The 22,377-nt window shown below is 43.3% G+C and overlaps 1 protein-coding gene across 6 annotated transcripts in view; it reads left to right on the top strand.

Moving 5' to 3' along the window:
* C2CD3 (C2 domain containing 3 centriole elongation regulator) overlaps window positions 1-22,377 on the top strand; it is a 159,139-nt gene that overhangs the window by 111,346 nt on the left and 25,416 nt on the right. For all 6 annotated transcript variants that reach the window (XM_019036804.4, XM_055356775.2, XM_019036805.4 and 3 more), the window contains 5 exons: window positions 2,438-2,576; window positions 5,314-5,378; window positions 12,538-12,743; window positions 13,745-13,878; window positions 19,864-20,028. In XM_019036804.4, coding sequence (XP_018892349.4) covers window positions 2,438-2,576; window positions 5,314-5,378; window positions 12,538-12,743; window positions 13,745-13,878; window positions 19,864-20,028 — 709 coding nt within the window. The remainder of the gene's footprint in view (window positions 1-2,437; window positions 2,577-5,313; window positions 5,379-12,537; window positions 12,744-13,744; window positions 13,879-19,863; window positions 20,029-22,377) is intronic.

Below are 22,377 nucleotides of genomic sequence, written 5' to 3'. Positions count from 1 at the left end.
GTGGGACCCTCCGAGCCAGGCGCGGATACAGCCAGGGATACAGTCTCCTGGTGTGCCGTTTGCTAAGGCCGTTGGAAAAGTGCAGTATTAGGGTGGGAGTATCCTGATTTTCCAGGTACCATCCGTCACGGCTTCCCTTTGCCAGGAAAGGGAATTCCCCGACCCCTTGTGCTTCCTGGGTGAGGCAATGCCCCACCCTGCTCCATGGGCTGCACCCACTGTCTGATAAGCCCCAGTGAGATGAACCCGGTACCTCAGTTGGAAATACAGAAATCACCCGTCTTCTGCGTTGCTCACACTGGGAGCTGCAGACTGGAGCTGTTCCTATTCGGCCATCTTGGAACCTCTTTCAAGACTACTTGTTAAATGTTAAACTGCATGTGGACAGGAATAAAATCCGCCGTTCCTGAGTGTGAATTTGTTCATCAGAATGCTTTCTGTCCAGAGGGACAGACTGAGGCCCCTGGAGGAGTACTTACTGAAAGGAGCAGCGAGATAGAGAAAAGGGTGGAGCCTCAAAGATGAACTTCACCTATCAGGAGAAGTGGGAGTATGGATTTGGAGAAATCTTTCTTTTTTTTTTTTTGAGACGGAGTCTCGCTCTGTCACCCAGGCTGGAGTGCAGTGGTGCAATCTCGGCTCACTGCAAGCTCTGCCTCCTGGGTTCACGCCATTCTCCTGCCTCAGCCTCCCAAGTAGCTGGGACTACAGGCAGCCACCACCACGCCTGGCTAATTTTTTGTATTTTTTAGTAGAGACGGGGTTTCACCATGTTAGCCAGGAGAGAATTCTTGAGCTAGACAGTTATAAAGAATACAAACCAGTTAGAATACACATACAGAATCTGTTCCCTGGAGCATGTCGATTATGTTTAGGACATACTTCTTCTATTCTTTTCTGCTCTGCTCATCTCTTTTCCTTCATCTGTAATCCTGACATTCATAGCATTTTAGAGCTGAAAGTGATCTCATGAAATATATAGTCTATATTTTGTAAAGTGTCTATTATTCAGTGCTATCCAAAAGAACTTTCTGTTATGATGGAAATGTTCTGTGGGTTCAGTGTCCAGTATGGTAACCACTAGCCCCGTGTGGCTATCGAGCACTTGAAATATGGCTAGTGCAACCAAGGAAGTAAATTTTTTATCTTTAGTTTTAATTAATTTAAAGGTGAATGGCCACATGTGGCTAGTGGGTTATCTTCCTGGACAGCTCAGTTAGACTATCTAGTATCATCAGCCATCTTCATTTTACACTGTCTTAAGACAGAATAACTTGACCAAGTCTCCCACATTGGAAACCTGATCTTGTAAAAATTAACATTAGGTATTCTCACCAGCACCCAGTATTTTACATTTGTTAACCCCATAGTAGAGGCAATATAGGAGATAGTTTAGAACATGGACTCTGGAGCCAGAATGCTTGAATTGGACTCTCAGTTCTACCATTTAATAAATATGTGACCAACTAATTTAATTTCTCAGTACCCAGTTTTTAGAAATCTATATGATAGAAATAATAATGATAGAAATAACAGTGATAGAAATAATGATAGAAATCTACATGATAGAAATAATCAATAGGATAGAAATAGCTATCTTATAGGGTTGTTGTAAGGATTAAATGAGTTAATATATATAAAGTACATAGAACAGTGCCTTACATATCACAGTAAGTGATATGTAAGTGTTACTTACTCTTAGTATTTATCTTAATCCTTACAATATCTTTGGAAGTGTAAGTATAATATGCCCAATTTTACAGTTGAAGAAGCTGTGGCCTAGATACTTCTTGCCCAAAATCACATCGCATGTATGTGGCAGAGCTAATATTTGGTCATCTGACTCTTAGGTTCAGGACTCTTTGTAGTTCTGTCCTGTCTTTTGCCTCTCAACACAGTATTTTCCATCTTCCCACAAAGTACAGAACATGAGAGAAGTCACTTCTTTTTGGAGAATATTTATGAACTGAGCCTTAAAAAGACAGGGTAATAGCAGAAAGGTCACTGAAAACATTTCATCAATTGATTGATTGATTGATTGACACGGTCTCACTGAGTGTAGTGGTGCAATCTCAGCTCACTGCAGCCTCTGCCTCCCAGACTCAAGAGATCCTCCCACCTCCTGAGTAGCTGGGACTACAGGCATGTGCCACCATGCCTGGCTAATTTTTTTTTTATACATGGGATCTCACTGTATTGCCCAGGCTGGTCTTGAATTTCTGCGCTCAAGCTGTCCTCCTACCTTGGTCTCCCAACGTGCTGGGATTACAGGCTTGAGCCACTACACCCAGCCTGAAAACATTTCAGACACAGGGGGATAGCTTGAGCAAAGACCCCATAGGAAGAAGAGGGCCAGGAATAGTCCTGCTTGTGCCTGTATAATCTGAGGCTTCTTGTGTACCCTAAAGTACAGTCACTGCACTGTATTCTATTTCAGGGAGCCCCTTGACAGAGCGGAAAGTATCGATACCCAGTTGTTGTGTATCCTTTGCAACAGCCGATGAGTCATCTCCTGTATACACCCAAGTGGTTGAAAACACAGATTCCCCCATCTGGAATTTTCAACAGCAGTCAAGGTTTGTGTTATCCGTTATTCGTCAGCCTTCCAGAATCTGCTTTTTGTTCCAAGACACAAAGTCAGAGCAAGGACTATAACCAACACAATTTTTGAGCAGACCTGGAAAATGCTTTTCTTATCCAAGCAATTATTTAATCCTAGTGTTTATGAATTCACAGCAAGCAGTGGTTTAAAGGTTTTGTTTTAGTGTTTTTAACTCTTCTCAGTATGCTCAAAAATTGTTCAGTGAGAGGACCTCTCTGTTTTAGGCACTTGGAATTAAAGATTATTAAGATACTCCATGCAATTGAGGAGTTCATGGTCTTACCTGGGAAAAAATATCAATAACAAATTACCATCAAGCTGGGTTTGGTGACACATGCCTGTAATCCCAGCTACTGGGGGAGGGGAGGGGTGGCATTGGAGGATGGTGGAGCCCAGGTGGGAGGATCACTTGAGCCCAGGAGTTCGAGACTTGCCTGGGCAATATAGCAAGACCATGTCTCAAAAAAAAAAAAAAAAAAAAATTACAATAAAGAGAAATAAGAAGGGGATGCTGGTAGAGCTCAGAAAAAAAGATTATTTAGGACAACCTAGAAGTTCAGGGAAGGCTTCATAAATAAGACACCTCAGCTAAATATTGAAGAATGTATATAAGTTATCCAGGTGAATAAGAGTTGGAAAGATATTCCAAACAAAGAGAACTAATATCAGAAAAGGCTGTGGATTTTCATCCTTGGAAAAGACTTCTGGTGTAGTGGAAAGACCCTGGGCATTTGAACCAGAGACACTTGGCGTCCAGCTCCATCTCTGTAATTTACTGACTGTGTGATCAAGTTACATAACATCTCTGAGCCACAGATTCCTCATCTGTAAAGTGGGGATCATTTTTATAAGGTCATTGTTAGGTCCAAATTAGATGACATTTAGGGCCTCATGGTACATATAGCAGGTATACAACAAATGTTAGGTCTCCTTTGGGAGGCTCAAAAAATAGGAGGTAAAGTCCTGTCAGCCACTGTGCGGTGCCACTCAGATTTTATTAGGACAAAGAGAGCTAATTAAATGTGAGGGGGCTGGCATAGGAAGCCATGAATTAAACTTTATTAAATGTGATGCAATGTTATGATAATAGTAACAAAATCATTATTAGAATTTATACTGTATCACCTTTTATAAAGTTTAATTCTTGTCCACCAACACTAGCCATACCCATGGTGTCTGGTCTTCTGTTTTCTCACAGTGTTTGTGTACTTATTGAGTCTCAGCAGTTGGTCACATGTTCAGTGATTTGTAATTTGAGAGGCTGGGATGAGTCAGGAGCTAGAACTGCAGTGAAAACTCAGTGCTATCTATAGTGAGCTAATGGAAATTATAGAAATTCTGGCCATAGTGGCCAGAGTACTTCATATAAAATATCAAATCCTCCCCAAAAGGCAGGAAACCAGAGGACTGAGCTTCTAAGTGGAGGTGACTTGTTCATTCACAACCTAAAAACCTAACACAATTACAAAACTTCACAAACGTGATGAAGGGACATTAGCAATCTCCTGATTTCATCTCTTCACTTTACACTTGAGGAGACTGTGGCCCAGGGAGGCTACATAGTCTGTTGGTAACAGAGGCAGGTTTGGAAGAAAAATGAATAATGGCACTGTTTATAATTCCTTTATCACAAAATTGTTTCCTTTGATCTTCATAGCAACTTGCAGGTCAATAGTATTATCCCATTTAACAGGTAAGAGAACCAGGCCTGGAAGAAGCTAAGTGCATGGCCAGAGTCACTCAGATGATAATAGCAGAGCTAGAATTCAGAGGTGAATCTTTTGATTCCCAGCTAGAATTAGAATCTCTGACCAATATTTGTTTCACTTTAGCACCGTGCTGCTCATTGGTCAGGAAGTAGGCTCTATTCACTTCCCCAGGGGTGTTTGGGGAATGAAATCAAGCCTCTTGGTTTTCTCTAGATCGCCATCTTGCTTACCTGGAGCACTGGCACCTGGTTTGGAACTTTCCAACGCTTTGTCACTTAAACTGTAATTTATGTAATATATAAATGTATTGGAGGTGTTCAGTGGATTCCACTTCAGCTTCTTTATCTGGTGTGAAAGTTAGGCATTTTCTTATTTTGTTGCCTTGACTCTGCATGGTGTAGCATTGAGGTCAGGCAAGCCAGGGTTCAAATCCTAGCCCTACTACTTACTGACTCTTAAGTGACCTCAAGCAAACCATTTTACTTCTCTGAGTCCAACCTTATCATCTGTAAAATAAGGATAATAATGTCCATGTTATAGGCTTTTGTGCAGATTAAATGTATATGAAACACGTGGTGCCATGCCTGGCCCAAGGTAGGCACTCAGTAAATGTTCTTTTTCCCTTCCTCTTCCCTTCTCTCCATTCTCTCATTCTAAGGCATAAGCGGAATCCTTATCCATTCCAATAAAACTCTTAAATGCATGTTGAGGAACTTCTTTTCCATACTTCCTCCTCTGTCTTAGGGAAACTTTGGGAGTGGTGGGGAGGAAATGTTGTGTCAGGGGAGCCTGTTTTCGAGTCTTGGCAAGTTACTTCACCTCTCTGAGCTTCCATCCCCTCATTTTAACTGTGAAGATAAAAATATATCGCAGAAGATGGCTAAGAAGATGAAATAGTGTTGGGAAAGTGCTTTGCAAATTACAAGATATTCTTCAAATCTAAGTTTTATACTACAGAAAGTTTCTATACATTTAGTTTACAGTGGTTGTTTTTCTTAATAGGCTATCAAAAGAGCTGCTTCTGGACCCACAACAAACCCTGGTCTTCAAAGTTTGGCATAAAGGAGGTATGAACTCTGTTAAAAGAATATCTGCTTGCTTGTAAAAATAAGTTCACATCCTGTTAACAATCTACCATTCCTTTTTTTTTTTTTTTTTTCAAACCAAGTGAAGCATTCCCGACAGTGCTGGGAATGCAGTTATGTGGTAGAGGGTAATTCCCCAGAAGGCCACATTATTCTCCTGTAAAAAAAAAAATTTTTTTTTTTTGAACAAGATCTTGCTCTGTCACCTAAGCTGGAGTGCAGTGGCATGATCATCTCAGTCTCCTGAGTAGCGGGGACCACAAGCGCGTACCACTATGCCTAGCTAATTTTTTTTTTTTTTTTGAGACAGAATCTTGCTGTGTCGCCCAGGCTGGAGGGCAGTGGCACGATCTTGGCTCACTGCAAGCTCCGCCTTCCGGGTTCACGCCATTCTCCTGCCTCAGCCCCCCAAGGAGCTGGGACTACAGGCGCCTGCCACCATGCCTGGCTAATTTTTTATATTTTTAGTAGAGAGAGGGTTTCAGCATGTTAGCCAGGGTGGTCTCGATCTCCTGACCTCGTGATCCACCCGCCTCGGCCTCCCAAAGTGCTGGGATTACAGGCGTGAGCCACCGCGCCCGGCTGCTAATTATTTTTTTGTACAGACAAGGTCTCACTCACTATGTTGCCAGGCTCTAACTCCTCTATCTCTAACTCCTGGGCTCAAGCAATCTCCTGCCTCAGCCTCCCAAAGTGCTGACACTACAGGCATGAGCCACCATACCTGGCCTATTCTCCTACAGAATTCAAGTACTTAAAAATTATGTAATTTTGACTACCTGCTTGGTGCAGAAATCCAAGTACATTTCAGTCTCCTGTTGTATCTGTCAACCATCATAACGTACAGCCTGCCACATACAAGTGGTTCCCCCCCACGTTTGTATGATGATATTAAGCCTTCTGTTGACTCTGGCTTATTAACCAAGACCCTTGCATTATCAGGTAGTACACAAGAAGAAAGTCTAACCACATATTTTTTCTTATTTTAAGAACCTTCCCAAGAGGGATGTGCTGATATTATGGTCTTTGGACCCAGTTTTATTAAGAGGCATAACACAGCAACATTAAGAGGCTTGACTCTGAAGCCAGATTCTTTGGGTTCAAATGCCAATTCTGCCCCTTACTTTAGCGGTGTGACCTTGGGTAAATGACTTATCTGTGCCTATTTACATATCTATAAAATTGAGGCTAATAATAGTACCTACTTCATAGGGTTTTTGGAGAATTAAGTAAGGGCCTGACACTTAGTAAATACCGTATCAGTTTTTCTTGTTTTTATTACTGAGCAATAATGTGCTAAGAACTTTACAAACATCTCTAATTCTTGATGGTAAAAATAAAATTAGTCTAATTTTATAGCTGTAAAAGCTGAAGCCCAAGGAAATTTAGTGGCTTGACTAAGGTCATATAGCTATTAATTGGTGGAGCCAGTATTTGAACCCAGTTCTTACTGGCTGTACAGCCTTCACTGTTTGTTCTTCACCATGCTAGTAAGATTGGAAAACTTGGAAAATTGAGGTGATGAGGACATCTAACCATCTCACAGCTTAGAAAATTTTATCTCACTAAATCTCTCCTCTAAGTCTAGCTTCTTTAAGATTCCAGCTAGGCCCTGATTTCCAAATCTTCATTTGTTTTAAGTCACCTACACAGCCTACAGAGTCGCGGTTTTTTGTTTGCCAGTGGTGATATTTGGAGCTAACCTCAAACCCTAGTAAAGACCTGAGAGAAATCAGAGTGTAAAGGGAATTGACTGACCTTTCTCTCTGCCTGTGCTCCTGTTGGTGAGTGCTGCTTTGAGTCCCTCGTTTTGATGATGAGTTCTGTGTTGCTGCTTTGGATTCACTTAGTTCCTCCACTGCTACCCAACCTCATAAATACAGCAAGAGCTGATCATAACTCGCTTTTCTCTGAATCAACACAAGGAATTCTTGCTGTATTTAGCTGGGCTCCACCCTCCTTTCTAGGCTTTTTCTCTCTTCTCTCTAAAGTACCACAGAGATTCTCAAGCAGACCAGGGTTCACAGTTCAGCACTTATTTTAGCAGGAAAAAGAGAATAAACTTTGGTCTTATGCAGACCTGAGTTCAAATCTTGGCTCTACTGTTTACTATAACTATGTGGCCCGAATTAAATCACTTCACCTCTTTCCTGTTATCTTTCTTATTTATAAAATTAGAATAATAGTACTGGCCTTGCAGAATTTGTGAGGATTAGAGATAATATATGTAAAGTACTTGGCACATAATTATTGCTTAATAAATGGAGCTATTTTTATTATTATGTCTACTATGTGTCAGGTACTATGCTAGGACTATTGGAGTGTAGAGAATAAAATACATTCCCTACCTTCCAGGATTTCAAGAGGGTCTTGCTAAGATCTGGTCATAAATGAAAGTGAGGAAAATGCCTAGACCACACTGACCACTACTCAGTGTATGTAGATGTCTCTCTCCCGTTAACCCACTTATGCCTGGTGTTCCATTATTGGAACGCTAAGCTTGTGGGAGTTATTTATATCCTACTGCTCAAGGTCATTACCAAGGTCTGATTTTTTACAAAAAAATTTGCAGACTCTAGCATAAATGGGTTAATTCTATCTTTTCCACACAAACTCAACACATCTAGTATAGCAAGTACTCAAATCTAACCAAGCTGTGTTCAGCAGATGTTTTATTTAAGTTTCTATTCTGTGCCAGGCACCATGCTAAGTACTAGGGATACAAAGGTAAAATAAAACAGTCATGGTCCCTGTCCTCACAGAGCTTACAGTCAGTGTGAGACATAAAAAGTACAGTATAGTATGATTAGACAAATACAGGGTACTCTGATAGGAGACGTCTAACCCAGACTTAGGATGTCAGAGAAGGCTTCCTGGAGCACACCTGAACTGAGGAATGAAGGGGCAGGATTTACTGTAGTCAGAGGGGAAAACAAATACAAAGTTTCAAGTCAAGAAAGAGTTGAGGGAAGTTCTTGATGACTAGAATATTAACTGCAAAGGGAGAATGGTGGGTTGTCCTGTTAATCCAATGTTAAATTTAACTCTTCCAAGCCATTCCTTTTCTCTGTGATCTGCTTAGCCAAAGCACTCCTCAAGTATGTTTAGGATGTACTACCTTCATTTTAGGCAGAAACCTCCATCATACTTCATCCCCAGTGGGTAAGAATTACTTGACCCCCACTCTGGGGAATACAGCTTCAAGTGTTTATAGAATCAAAAACTTTCCAAGTTGAAGGGGATCTTTTTTTTTTTTTCTTTTTTTTTTTTTTTTTTTAGTTTTTTATTTATTTATTTATTTTTTATTGATCATTCTTGGGTGTTTCTCGGAGAGGGGGATTTGGCAGGGTTACACGACAATAGTGGAGGGAAGGTCAGCAGATAAACAAGTGAACAAAGTTCTCTGGTTTTACTAGGCAGAGGACCCTGCGGCCTTCCGCAGTGTTTGTGTCCCTGGGTACTTGAGATTAGGGAGTGGTGATGACTCTTAACGAGCATGCTGCCTTCAAGCATCTGTTTAACAAGCACATCTTGCACCGCCCTTAATCCATTCAACCCTGAGTGGATACAGCACATGTTTCAGAGAGCACAGGGTTGGGGGTAGGGTCACAGATCAACAGGATCCCAAGGCAGAAGAATTTTTTCTTAGTACAGAGAAAAGTCTCCCATGTCTACCTCCCTCCACACAGACGCGGCAACCATCCGACCTCTCAATCCTTTCCCCACCTTTCCCCCCCTTCCACTCCACAAAACCGCCATTGTCATCATGGCCCGCTCTCAATGAGCTGCTGGGCACACCTCCCAGACGGGGCGGTGGCCGGGCAGAGGGGCTCCCCACCTCCCAGCAGGGGCGGCCGGGCAGAGGCGCCCCCCACCTCCTGGACGGGGCGGCTGGCCGGGCAGGGGGCTGACCCTCCCCACCTCCCTCCTGGACGGGGCGGCTGGCCGGGCAGAGGGGCTCCTCACTTCCCAGTAGGGGCGGCCGGGCAGAGGCGCCCCTCACCTCCCGGATGGGGCAGCTGGCCAGGCGAGGGGCTGACCCCCCCACCTCCCTCCCCGACGGGGCGGCTGGCCGGGCGGGGGGCTGACCCCCCCCACCTCCCTCCCGGACGGGGCGGCTGGACGGGCGGGGGGCTGACCACCCACCTCCCTCCCGGACAGGGCGGCTGGCTGGGCTGTGGGCTGACCCCCCCACCTCCCTCCCGGACGGGGCGGCTGGCCGGGCTGAGGGGCTCCTCACTTCCCAGTAGGGGCGGCCAGGCAGAGGCGCCCCTCACCTCCCAGACGGGGCGGCTGGCCAGGCAGGGGGCTAACCCCCCCACCTCCCTCCCGGACGGGGCGGCTGGCCGGGCGGGGGGCTGACCTCCCCACCTCCCTCCCGGACGGGGCGGCTGGGCGGGCAGAGGGGCTCCTCACTTCCCAGTAGGGGCGGCCGGGCAGAGGCGCCCCTCACCTCCCGGACAGGGCGGCTGGCCGGGCGGGGGGCTGACCCTCCCACCTCCCTCCCGGACGAGGTGGCTGCCGGGCGGAGACGCTCCTCACTTCCCAGATGGGGTGGCTGCTGGGCGGAGGGGCTCCTCACTTCTCAGACGGGGCGGTTGCCAGGCAGAGGGTCTCCTCACTTCTCAGACGGGGCGGCCGGGCAGAGACGCTCCTCACATCCCGGACGGGGCGGCAGGGCAGAGGTGCTCCCCACATCTCAGACGATGGGCCGCCGGGCAGAGACGCTCCTCACTTCCCAGATGTGATGGCGGCCGGGAAGAGGCACTCCTCGCTTCCTAGATGGGATGGCGGCTGGGCAGAGACGCTCCTCACTTTCCAGACTGGGCAGCCAGGCAGAGGGGCTCCTCACATCCCAGACGATGGGCGGCCAGGCGGAGACGCTCCTCACTTCCCAGACGGGGCGGCGACCGGGCAGAGGCTGCAATCTCGGCACTTTGGGAGGCCAAGGCAGGTGGCTGGGAGGTGGAGGTTGTAGCAAGCCGAGATCACGCCACTGCACTCCAGCCTGGGCACCATTGAGCACTGAGTGAACGAGACTCCGTCTGCAATCCCGGCACCTCGGGAGGCCGAGGCTGGCCGATCACTCGCGGTTAGGAGCTGGAGACCAGCCCGGCCAACACAGCGAAACCCCGTCTCCACCAAAAAAATATGAAAACCAGTCAGGCGTGGCGGCGCGCGCCTGCAATCGCAGGCACTCGGCAGGCTGAGGCAGGAGAATCAGGCAGGGAGGTTGCAGTGAGCTGAGATGGGAGCAGCAGCTTCGGCTCGGCATCACAGGGAGACCGTGGAAAGAGCGGGAGAGGGAGACCGTGGGGAGAGGGAGAGGGAGAGGGAGAGGGAGAGGGAGAGGGAGAATTTTCAAAATCTTTTTTTTTCTTTTTTGAGACAAGATCTCACTTTGTTTCCCAGGCCGGAGTGCAGTGGTAGGATTATGCTCACTGCAGCTGTGAACTCCTGAGCTCAAGCAGTCCTCCCACCTCAGCCTTCCAAGTAGCTGGGACTACAGACATGCACCACTATACCCCACAAATTTTTTGTTTTGTTTTGTTTTTTTTTAGAGATGGGGTCATATTATGTTGCCCAGACTGGTCTCGAACTCTTGACCTTAAGCAATCCTCCCTCCTCAACCTCCCAAAGTGCTGGGGTTACACGCATGAGCCACCTGCTCAACCAAAGGGGATCTTGAATCTGGTTCAGTACTTCTCATTATATGTGTGTGACTGAGGCTCAGGGAGTTAGAGGAATGTGTTTTCCAGTCAAAGCCATACCTAGATTTGCTACTGTGGCACACTGCTCCTTTGTCCCACTCTAGGTTGGCCAGTTTACTTGTGCTTTCAGTGAATATTTATCAAGTTTTTCATGCAGGAAGATGTTATGCCAGGTATGGAGAGTGTAGGGAACATAGTGTAATACCTTTTCTCACCATTTAGCTAGGTTCCAGTCTAAAGGACAGCAAGCTGTCCAAACAAATGTTATGCAGTATGTGATGAATTTAGTGTCACCAGGAATGTGCCCAAGGAACTGTGGGAACTTCACGATTACTCCTCTGGAAAATATGCATTCCTTGATTTATTAAGCAATTTATAGACCTACAGTTGTATCAGTGTTTGGTAGATCCAGCCTTTGATTTCACTATACAGAATGGAGCCTATATAAAATAGAAATTCATGGAGTGACAGAGACCTGTGTGTCCCCAGCTACTTCATGTCAGAAATGAGGAATAAGTAGCAAAGAATATGAGAATGAAGGTCATTGCATGGTAGCTTGTCCAATAAAAAGAGAATCTTCTCAGTCATTAAGGGCAGCCCCCTTACCATGTAGAGAAGAGCCTGAGCCCAGGCTCATTTTGCACCCTAAACTGTTCTCCAGGGAGTTGTTTTTCCTTTTTAATTTGCGTAACTTTGTTCTTAATTAAATATAATGCATATGTAGAAAATTTGGAAAATATAGAGAAGTATAAATAAGAAAATGCAAATCTCTCATAATTCCATAATTGCAAGACATACTGCCCTGAGAAAAATCACTGAGACATGATAGCCTAGGAAAAATAAGTTCTTAAATTTAGTGTTATTTTCTAATTGCCTATATCAAGAGGACCAGCTAGGTGGGGTGGCTTACATGTGTAATCCCAACACTTTGGGAGGCCAATGCAGGAGGATCACTTGAGGCTGGGGGTTCAAGACCATCTGGGCAACATAGTAAGACCCCATCTCAACAAAAAAATTAAATTAAAAATTAGCTGGGCATGGTGGTGTGTGCCTATAGTCCTAGCTACTTGGGAGACTGAAGAGGGAGGATTGCTTGAGTTTGCGAGTTCGAGGCCGCAGTGAACTATGATCATGCTACTGCACTGCAACCTAGACATCAGAGTGAGACCCCATCTCTTTCAAAATGAGAGAGAGAGAGAGAATGAAGTGCAAGCCTGCCAGCTTTTTCCCACCATACAGAAAGGGAATTCCTAACAGGGAAGGCAGGCTTTGGTTGCCAGTCCCTCTCAACTTCATTATCTGTCTTCTCTGATGGCTTTGGGATCACTAAACTCCTCCATCCCCTGAATCAGCTTCTCTGTGTGCACCCTCTAATCTCAGTGGCAGGACATGCCTAGCCACATTGCCCAGCTCTTCTCTTTCCTCTACAGATGAGGAGAGGGTGATTGGCTTTGCCTCGGTGGACCTCTCCCCACTTCTCTCTGGCTTCCAGTTTGTCTGTGGCTGGTACAACATCACAGACTTCAGTGGAGAGTGCCAGGGGCAGATAAAAGTTGCTGTCTCCCCTTTGGAGAGTTTGATACACTTCAAAGAAGAAAGGCAAGCAAGGCGTGGAGTGGAGACCTCAAAATCACTGGTATGTATGGAGATTCACATCCCTAACCAATACGAATTGTACTGACCTATAAGAACATCCTTTACTCATGTTTGGCACTTTCCAGCTTATAGAATATGTTATATACTATTTGTGTCTCATAACAACCTCCTGACCTTTTGGGGTGATGAAAATGTTTTGGAATTAGTTAGTAGTGATGGTTGCACAACTTTGAATACACTGAAAACCAGTGAATTGAGCTTTTTAAAAGGATGAATTGTATAATACATTAATTATATCTCAGTTTCCAAATAAAACAAGGTTGTCATATAGAATCTGAAACTCTATTAATTGACTTGTTTTTCTTCTCTGTTACATTGATATCATTAGTCTTTCATTTAAAAAAATAATTGAAAGAATGTGAAGAGGGGAATTGATCACGGTAAGCGTAGACAACTCTTTCAAGGAGTTTAACTGTAAAAGAAAGAAGAATTTCCCAGACTATCAAAAATACGGGAGCTCTATCAAGGCAAAGACTATGTTTTCTATTCATCTCTCTGTCTCTCGTGCCTGGCCCAGGGTCTGGCACAGAGTGGTCATCCATAAATACTGGATGAAAGCATGCATAAGAAAACAGAGTTCATTGGTCCCAATATAGGAAGGTCATTTCTTCGGCCCAACCCTGGTAGTCCTAAGACAAGAAATTTCACAGCCAGATTATCCTCATATGTAAGGTAAATGTAAAATGATATCCATTCAGGCATTTATAGTGTATTAATAGCTGGAGGAACAAGAGCATAAATATAGATAAAGCAACTGAAAACCAATCTGATAGCATAGTCTGTAAAATGAGTATAATAATAATAGTTGCCTCATAAGATTATAAATGAGAAAATGTATGTAAATTGTTTAGCACAGTGTTTAACACAAAGTATTCAGTAAATTATATGCACACAATAAATTTTACAAATTTATTTATATACTGCTTTGTTACAAATGGGTTTATGGTGACAAGTGTACCATTTTTCTTGTTGTGTTTACAGATCCCAATATACAGTCCCTTTTCCTTCCCTGCCTCTGATATGTATGCTGCATTCTCCAGCCACATGGCAAGGCAGACCCTAGACCAACTTGCTCATGCCTCCTCAAAGGAGCTTGATTTCTCCTCTCCTGGGAGGTGAGTGAATTCTTGATGATGAGAAGAAATGGGGTTAAAAAATGGAAGTGTATGAACTGGCTTATCATTTCTCTCTTTCCTTTATTAGAGGAAAAAACAAGGCAGAGCTTTGTTGATCTTCTGTCACAACTCCAAAAACCCCAAGATCGTATGAAAACAAAGTTTTTATAAGATAGGAGCTAGAATTTGTACTGCTATCAGAAGGGTCACTTCAGTACAAGGGACAAGTTTCTGTTATCCTCAAAGGCCTTTAACCTTTATCCCTAAATTCAGTCATCAACTATGTGAGAAATACATCTTCTTTCCCCTGCTAAAACTATGTGCCAGTTTATTTTACAAAAAGCAACTGGTCCATCCTTTTCACCAAGCCAGCCTTGAACATGCATATGGCTCTCAGGGCTAGAGCATGTTCCATCCTATACAAGGACAGGGTCTAAGAATAAGGTTGCTGCTTTCCATTCTACCTCTTTACAGGCCCTAGAACCATCTGAAGCACCCCGCTGCCTACACCAGAGTCTTTCCTATGTCTTTCTCTTCAGCTCAGGGAAAGGGCAAGGAATCTTGCCCTACAGCAGCCCTTCCTACAAGAGCAGTTACTGAGCAGACCCTTTTATTCCAAGAAGACACTAATATCATGTAACACTCTAAGGCCCAATTCAGGGCTACATAGTTTTCTACTTGATCACCACATGAAGAGATCCTTGGTCCTCTGTACAAAGAGAGCTACATATCTGTCAATTCCTAGATCCCAGATTTTAGATAATTCCTTTGTTATCTCTTTTATAAAAGTGTCACTTTGAGCATACCCAATCAGTGGGACACATGGGTAGGATGAGGGTATCTCTAGTGCCCACCCTTTAGTAATTTTAAAAGCTAAAAGGTTAATGGCTTGCCTTTTGTCCACATAAAGATGTCCCTGTTACCACTTCAGAAGGGCCACATCGAAGTGTCATATATACAGACAGCCATTTAAGGCTAGGCTATAATTCACTCTCTAACCATCTTACCAGAGATCCAGCTCTTCCTGACCCTGCCCTGCTCAAGGGACAGGGTGGTGAAGTGGGCTGTGAGGTCAGACAGATCTGGAATCCTATCCTGGCTTTACCACTTACTAGTTACATGTGACCTGAGGCTAATTACTTTAGTTTTCTGAGCTTTAGCTTTCTAATTTGTAGGATGAAAATAATATAGTACCTCAAGGGCTGTTACAAAGAGTAAATGAGAATAGAAATAACTCACTTTTATATGGACTTTATATACATTAGCTCATTGGGTTTTCACAGCAGCCTTGAGAGAGAGGTTTTATTACTAATAATACTTGTGAAATGCGTAGAACAGCAGTTTCCAAACTTTCTGGTCTTTGTGCTTTACTTGTAATAACCAAAAACTATAAACAACTCAGGTGTCCATCAACAAAGAGGTGAGCAAATAACCAAATTGTTGTATATCCATACAATGAAATATTAATACTACTCAAAAATAAGAAGAAATGCATTACTGATAGACAACAAAATGAATATAAAAATAATTATGCTGAGGAAGAGAAGCTAGACGAAAAAGAGTACATTGGACCAGCCATGGTGACTCAGGCCTTTAATCTCAGTGCTTTAGGAGGCTGAGATGGGAGGATCGCTTGAGGCCAGGAGTTCAAGATGATCCTGGACAACATAGTGAGACCCCATCTCCACAAAAAAATTTAAAAATTTGCCTGCCTGTAGTCCTAGCTACTCAGGAGGTTGAGGCAGGAGGCTCACTTGAGCCCAGGTACTTAAGGGTGCAGTGAGCTATGATCACACCACTGCACTTCAGCCTGAGTGACAGAGTGAGAACCTGTCTCTTAAAAAAAATAAAAAGTACATTGTATATTTTTCCATTTATATAAAATCCTAGAAAATGCATCCTAACCTATAGTGACAGAAAGCAAATCAGTGGTTGCCTAGGGACAAGGCAGGGTGGATAAGGAGGAAAGGAGGAAGGAATTGCAAAAGACAAGAAGAAACTTTTGGAGGTGGTAGAAATATTCATTATCTCGTGGTAATGGTTTCTTTGGATGTATGCATGTGTTAAAATTCATCAAATTGTATTCTTTAAATATGTAAAGTTTATTTTATGTCAGTTACACATTAATAAAGCAGTGGTTCTTAAACATTTTCACTTCAAAACCCTTTTATACTATTAAAAATTAGTGATGACCCAAACGGGTTTATGTGGGTTATATCTATAAATTTTTACCATATTAGAAATTGAAACAGAAACTTTTAAAACATAATAAGCAAAATCAATTGTATTTCTATATACCAACAATGAATAACCAAAAATGAAATTGAGTCTGGGCGTGGTCTCTCATGCCTGTAATTCCAGCGCTTTGGGAGGCCAAGGTGAGAGGATTGCTTGAGCTCAGGAGTTCGAGACCAGCCTGGGCAACAAAGTGAAACCCTATCTCTACAAAAAATCAAAAAAATTAGCCAGGCATAGTGGTGCACGCCTGCAGTCCCAGCTACTCGGGAGACTGAAGCAGGAGAATTGCTTGAGCCCAGGAGGTCGAGGCTACAGTGAGCCATGTTCATGCCATTGCACTCCAGCCTAGGCAACAGAGTAAGACCCTGTCTGCCAAAAAAAAAAGAAAGAAAAAAGAAAATTGAAAAAGGTCTAAATAAAATCAGAGACATCCCATATCTATGGATTAAGAGACTTAATATTTTTACAATGGCAATATTCTCCACGTTGATCTACAGATTCAACACAATCCCTATCAAAATTCCTGCTGGCTTTGTGGAAATGGACAAGCTGATCTTAAAATTAGTATGGAAATTCAAGGCACATGGAATAGGCAAAACAACCTTGAAAAAGAACAGAGTCCCTAATTCCAAAGCTTACTACAATGCTACTGTAAGCAAAACAGTACTGGAATGAGGATAGAAATATAAATCAGTGGAATTGAATTGATAATCTCAAAATACACCCATGTGTCTGTGGTCAACTAATTTTCAACAAGGATGCCAAGACTATTTAATGAGGAAAGAGTAGTCTTTTCTATAAATGGTGCTGGAACAACTAGATATCCACATACAAGTGATTGAAGTTGGACCCCTTCCTCAAACCATACACAAAAATTAACTTCAAATGGGTCACATATCTAAATGTAAAAACTAAAACTATAAAACTCCTCCTAGGAAGCAGAGGAGTAAATCTTCATGAGCTTGGATTAGACAGTGATTCCTTAGGAAATGACACCAAAAGCACAAATAACAAAAGAAAAAAATTAGATTCATCAAAATTAAAAACTCTCACAGCCATTAAAAAAAAAAAGAACAAAATCATGTTCTTTGCAGCAACATGGATGCAGCTGGAGGCCATTATCCTAAGCGAATTAACACAAGAACAGAAAACCAAATACCACATGTTCTCTCTTATAGGTGGCAGCTAAGCATTGGGTACTCACAGACATAAAAAAGGCAACAAAAGAAACTAGGGACTACTAAAGGAAGGAGAAAGGGAGGAGGACAAAAGTTGAAAAACTGACTGTTAGGTAATATGCTTAGTACCTGGGTGATGGGATCATTCAAACCCCAAACCTCAGCATCCTGCACATACACCCTCAGATCTAAAATACAAATTGAAATTATAAAAATAAATAAAATTTTAAAACTGGAATTTTTACACTGCAAGTGATACCATCAAGAAAGTGAAAAGACAACCCATAGAATGGGAGAAAATATGTGCAAATTATAGATCTTTTTTTTTTTTTTTTTGAGACGGAGTCTTGCTCTGTTGCCAGGCTGGAGTGCAGTGGCACGATCTTGGCCCACTGCAACCTCCACCTCCCGGGTTCAAGCGATTCTCCTGCCTCAGCCTCCCTAGTAGCTGGGACTACAGGTGCACGCCACCACACCAGCTAATTTTTGTATTTTTAGTAGAGACAGGGTTTCACCATATTGGTCACTATGGTCTCGATCTCTTGACCTTGTGATCCACCTGCCTCGGCCTCCCAAAGTGCTGGGATTACAGGCATGAGCCACTGTGCCCGGCCAGTTATAGATCTTATATCTAGAACATATAAAGGGGACTGGGTGCAGTGGCTCACACCTGTAATCCCAGCACTTGGGGAGGCTGCGGTGGGAGGATCGCTTGAACTCAGGAGGTCAAGACCATGTTATTATTTTTTATAGAGACGGGCAACATGGTGAGAGCCCATCTCCACAAAAAATTAAAAAACTACTCGGACTTGGTGGTGCACATCTGTGGTCTCAGCTACTTAGGAGGCTGAGGTGGGAAGATCACTTGAGCCCAGGAGGTCAGGGCTGCATTGAGCCATGCACTCCAGCCTGGAAGACAAAGTGAGACCCTGTCTCAAAATAATATATAGAATATATAAAGAACTCTTACAACTCAATAATAAAAAGCAAATAACCAGTTTAAAAATTGGCAAAGGATCTGAATAGACATTTCTTCAAAAAAAGATATACAAATGGCCAATAATCACAGTAAAAGATGCAAATCAAAACCACAATGAGGTACCACTTTATATCCACTAGGGTGACTGTATTTAAAAAAAAAAAAAAGATATCTCAAGCCTTAGGAAGGGGTAGATAAATTGGAACCCTTATACATTGCCGGTGGGATAGTAAAACACTGCAGGTGCATTGGAAAATAATCTGGAAGTTCCTTAAACATGGAGTAACCATATGACCCAGTAATTCTGCTTCTAGTTTTATGCCCAAAAGAAATGAAAACAAATGTCCACACAAAAACTTGTACACGTATGTTTGTAGCATTATTCCTAATAACCAAAAACTAGAAGCAACTCATGCCCATCAACTGAGTAGATAAACAAAATGTGGTATATCTATCCAACAGAATATTATTCAGCTGTAAAAAGGAATGAAGGACTGATACATGCTGTACTACAGATGAAGCTTGAAAACATTATGCGAAATGAAAGAAGCCAGTCACCAAAAAACACATATTATATGATTCAGTTTATATGAAATATCCAGAATGGGCAAACCTATTGAGGCAGAAAATAAATTAGTAGTTGCCTAGGACCAGGAAATGTAGAATGGTTCTAATGGGTATGAGGTTGTTTTGTGAGTGGTAAAAATGTTCTAAAACTGATTGTGGTAACAGTTACATAACTGCATATACTAAAAACCATTGAATAATACACTTTAAATAGGTGAATTGTATGGCATGTGAATTATATCTCAATAAAGCGGTGAATTAAAAAGAGATTGTTGGAGTCATGATCTTGAATATCATGCTCAGGAATTTGAGATTTATTTAAAAGCCAAAGCCAGAAAGGAACGGTGATAATCACATGGCATAATATATGTTGAATGCTTACAGCAGGGCTTGGCATATAATAAGGACGCCAAATATATTGTTGTTATTGTTGCTCTTGTTATTATTACTTCAGATTTATGGTTTTTAGTTTTGGGGGGCTTTTTTTTTTTAAGACAGAGTCTCACTCTGTCTCCCAGGCTGGAGTGCAGTGGCATGATTTCTGCTCACTGCAGCCTCCACTTCCCAGGTTCAAGTGATTCTCCTGCCATGGCCCCTGGCGTAGCTGGGATTACAGGCGCCTGCCACCACACCCAGCTAATTTTTGTGCTTTTAGTAGGGACAGGGTTTCGCCATATTGACCAGGCTGGTCTCGAACTTCTGGCCTCAAGTGAACCACCCGCCTCAGCCTCCCAAAGTGCTGGGATTACAGGCGTGAGTCACCACCTCCGGCCAGATTTATGTTTTAGAAAAATCACTCTGCTTGTTGTGAAGAATGAATTAAAAGGGGGTAGGCAAGATTGAAGACAGGATTATTTTGGAGACATTTATAATCCAAGCAAGAGATGATAAGGCCAGAACTGTGATAGTGGGGATAGATTTGCGTTCCATTTCAGGATAGTGATTTGTTTATTGTCACACTAGCAGTGTTCTCATTGATTGGGAATTTATTTTGCTCCTACTTTTTTTTTTTTTTTTTGACAGAAGTGATACCACAAGAAGCCAAGCATCACGCCATGAAGAGCATGTGCAGAACATTCGCCGGTTTCATGAATCCCTGCATCTTCAGGGAGAGGCACCCTTGCCATGTGATGACAAACTGACCACATCACCTTTGTCCTCCCAAACCTCCATTCTGACTTCTCTCAGGTGAGGCTCTACTGAGAAAAGACACAGGAAACCATAGTGGGGCACAAGGTGAATGAGAAATGGCAATGTGCATTACTGCTTTTCCATCACCTGCCACCGCCCTAGGAACATTAGTAGAGGGCTCTTTTGCGTGTTAGTATCAGGTTGGACCCTGGAGCCTCATGGGATTCCTCATAGATGAATCTGTATCAGCTTGGGACCTTCCATTCCTTCAGGGGGCTCTGTTATTGATGCAACTGTAAATGTAGGAGCTTCAGATTGTTCACCAAAACTTAATAATAACCAGCCTCACAACCTGACAACCATTGACTTCGTCCAGACCAGCCTCTGTCCTGTTAACTCTTTTCTGTTCCTTTCTTAGTTTAGTTAGCACCTGAGCCAGAGAATCGCTGTGAGAATTGAAAGCGTGATGATAGATCAGCTAGATCAGCCCCTAGCTTATCTAATGAAAAGTGTGGCACAGTGGAAAGGAAACGGCTTCAGGGTCAGATAGACTTGACCTCCAATCCTTGCTCTGCCCATCTCAGTGGAGGAGATAGCCATGTTGCCAAATAATTATAATGCAGGGTAGTAAGAGCTGCAGTTTCCCTGGCCAAGAGTAGACAGGGGAATGCCTAATATTCTGGATTGTTCCTGGAAAGATTTAAAGAAGTCACATTTGAACTGGTCTTTGGAGGACATTTTGTGCAGAAAGAACTTACGCCAAGGCTCAGGGGCAAGTCAAGTTGGGGAAATGCCAGCAGTGCATGTAGGAAAAAGCTGAGCATAAGATGCAAGAAGCAGGGTGAATTTTTTAAGAGTCACATCATGAAGGTCCTTGAATGTCAGACTAAGAATTATTACCCTTAGAACAATTATTCTTAAGTGAAAGGTGATGGAGGAAGGAAAGGAGGAGAGTATGTAAAATTTAAGGAAAAAATGTTTAAAAGGGGTGTGTTTGTGCGTGTGTGTGTGCGTGTGTGTGTGTGATAGATAAAGGCTTCCTATGCTGCCCAGGCTGGGCTCAAACACCTGGCCTTGCTTCCCTCCTTATTCTCCAGGACAACAGGCCTGAGCCACTGCGGCTTCCGGCTTTTTTGTTTGTTTGTTTTTGTTTTTGTTTTTCTTGAGATGGGGTCTCGCACTGTTGCCCCGGCTGGAGTGCAGTGGCGCAATCTCGGCTCACTGCAGCCTCTGCCTCCTGGGTTCAAGCGATTCTTCTGCCTCAAACTCCCAAGTAGCTGGGATTACAGGTGCCCATAACCACACCCAGCTAGTTTTTTGTATTTTTAGTAGAGACAGAGTTTCACTATGTTGGCCAGGCTGGTCTCAAACTCCTGACCTCGTGACCCCAAAGTGCTGGGATTACAGGCGTGAGCCATTGCACCCAGCCAAAAGACTTTATATTTGAAAAAAAAAAAAAAAACTAACCTATTCTTTGATTCATAATGCAAAGTCAGAAAAGAAACATCAACAAAATCTTTTTGGTTAATGAGACAAGTTAAAAATTGATCAATAGTGCTATAGACCAGCAGCCCCAACCTTTTTGGCACCAGACACTGGTTTTGTGGAAGACCATTTTTCCACAGACGGGGGGCAGGGTGGGGTTGGGGGTGGGGGATGGTTTCCAGATGAAACTGTTCCACCTCCCATCATCAGGCATTATTTAGATTCTCATAAGGAGCACACAACCTAGATCCCTCACATGAGCAGTTCACAATAGGGTTTGCGCTCCTATGAGAATCTAATGCTGCTGCTGATCTGACAGGAGGCGGAGCTCAGGAGTAAAGCTCACTTGCCCCCACTCACCTCCTGCTGTGCGGCCCAGTTCCTAATAAGCCACGAACACAGCCCAGAGGTTGGGGACTTCTGCTATAGACTATAGGAAACTGCCCAAAGTTATTTTACGAAGAAGTAATATGTTCAGATTCTTATCTTCATATTAGTAAGGTGCTAGAGATTGTAGGCTGTTTAAGTGAAACCACTGATAATTTGGTTGTATTTTTTTGGGTCATTCACGTAGCCTATTTGGAACCCACTTAAAAAAAGAAACTCCTTCACCTTCGAGTAGTTTCTCTCAACTTTGGCACTATTGACATTCTGGTCAGATATTTTGTTTTGAGGGTCAGTTCTGCGCACTGTAGGTTGTTTAGCTGCATCCCTGGCCTCTACCAACTACATACCAGTAGCACCCCTCTCCCACTTGTGACAACCCAAAATGTCTCCAGACATTGCCAAGTGTATCCTGAGGGACAATATTGCCAGGTTGAAAACCACTGCCCTAGGACAGTAGTTCGCAAAATTTAGTGTATATCAGAATCCCATGAAGGGCTTATTACAGCACTGATTGCTAGGACCCATCCACACAGT

This window comes from Gorilla gorilla, chromosome 9, assembly GCF_029281585.2.
Source record: "Gorilla gorilla gorilla isolate KB3781 chromosome 9, NHGRI_mGorGor1-v2.1_pri, whole genome shotgun sequence".
Classification (NCBI taxonomy): Eukaryota; Metazoa; Chordata; class Mammalia; order Primates; family Hominidae; genus Gorilla; species Gorilla gorilla.
Note: the sequence above shows the minus strand (reverse complement) of the source record. Positions and strands in the feature narration are given on the sequence as shown.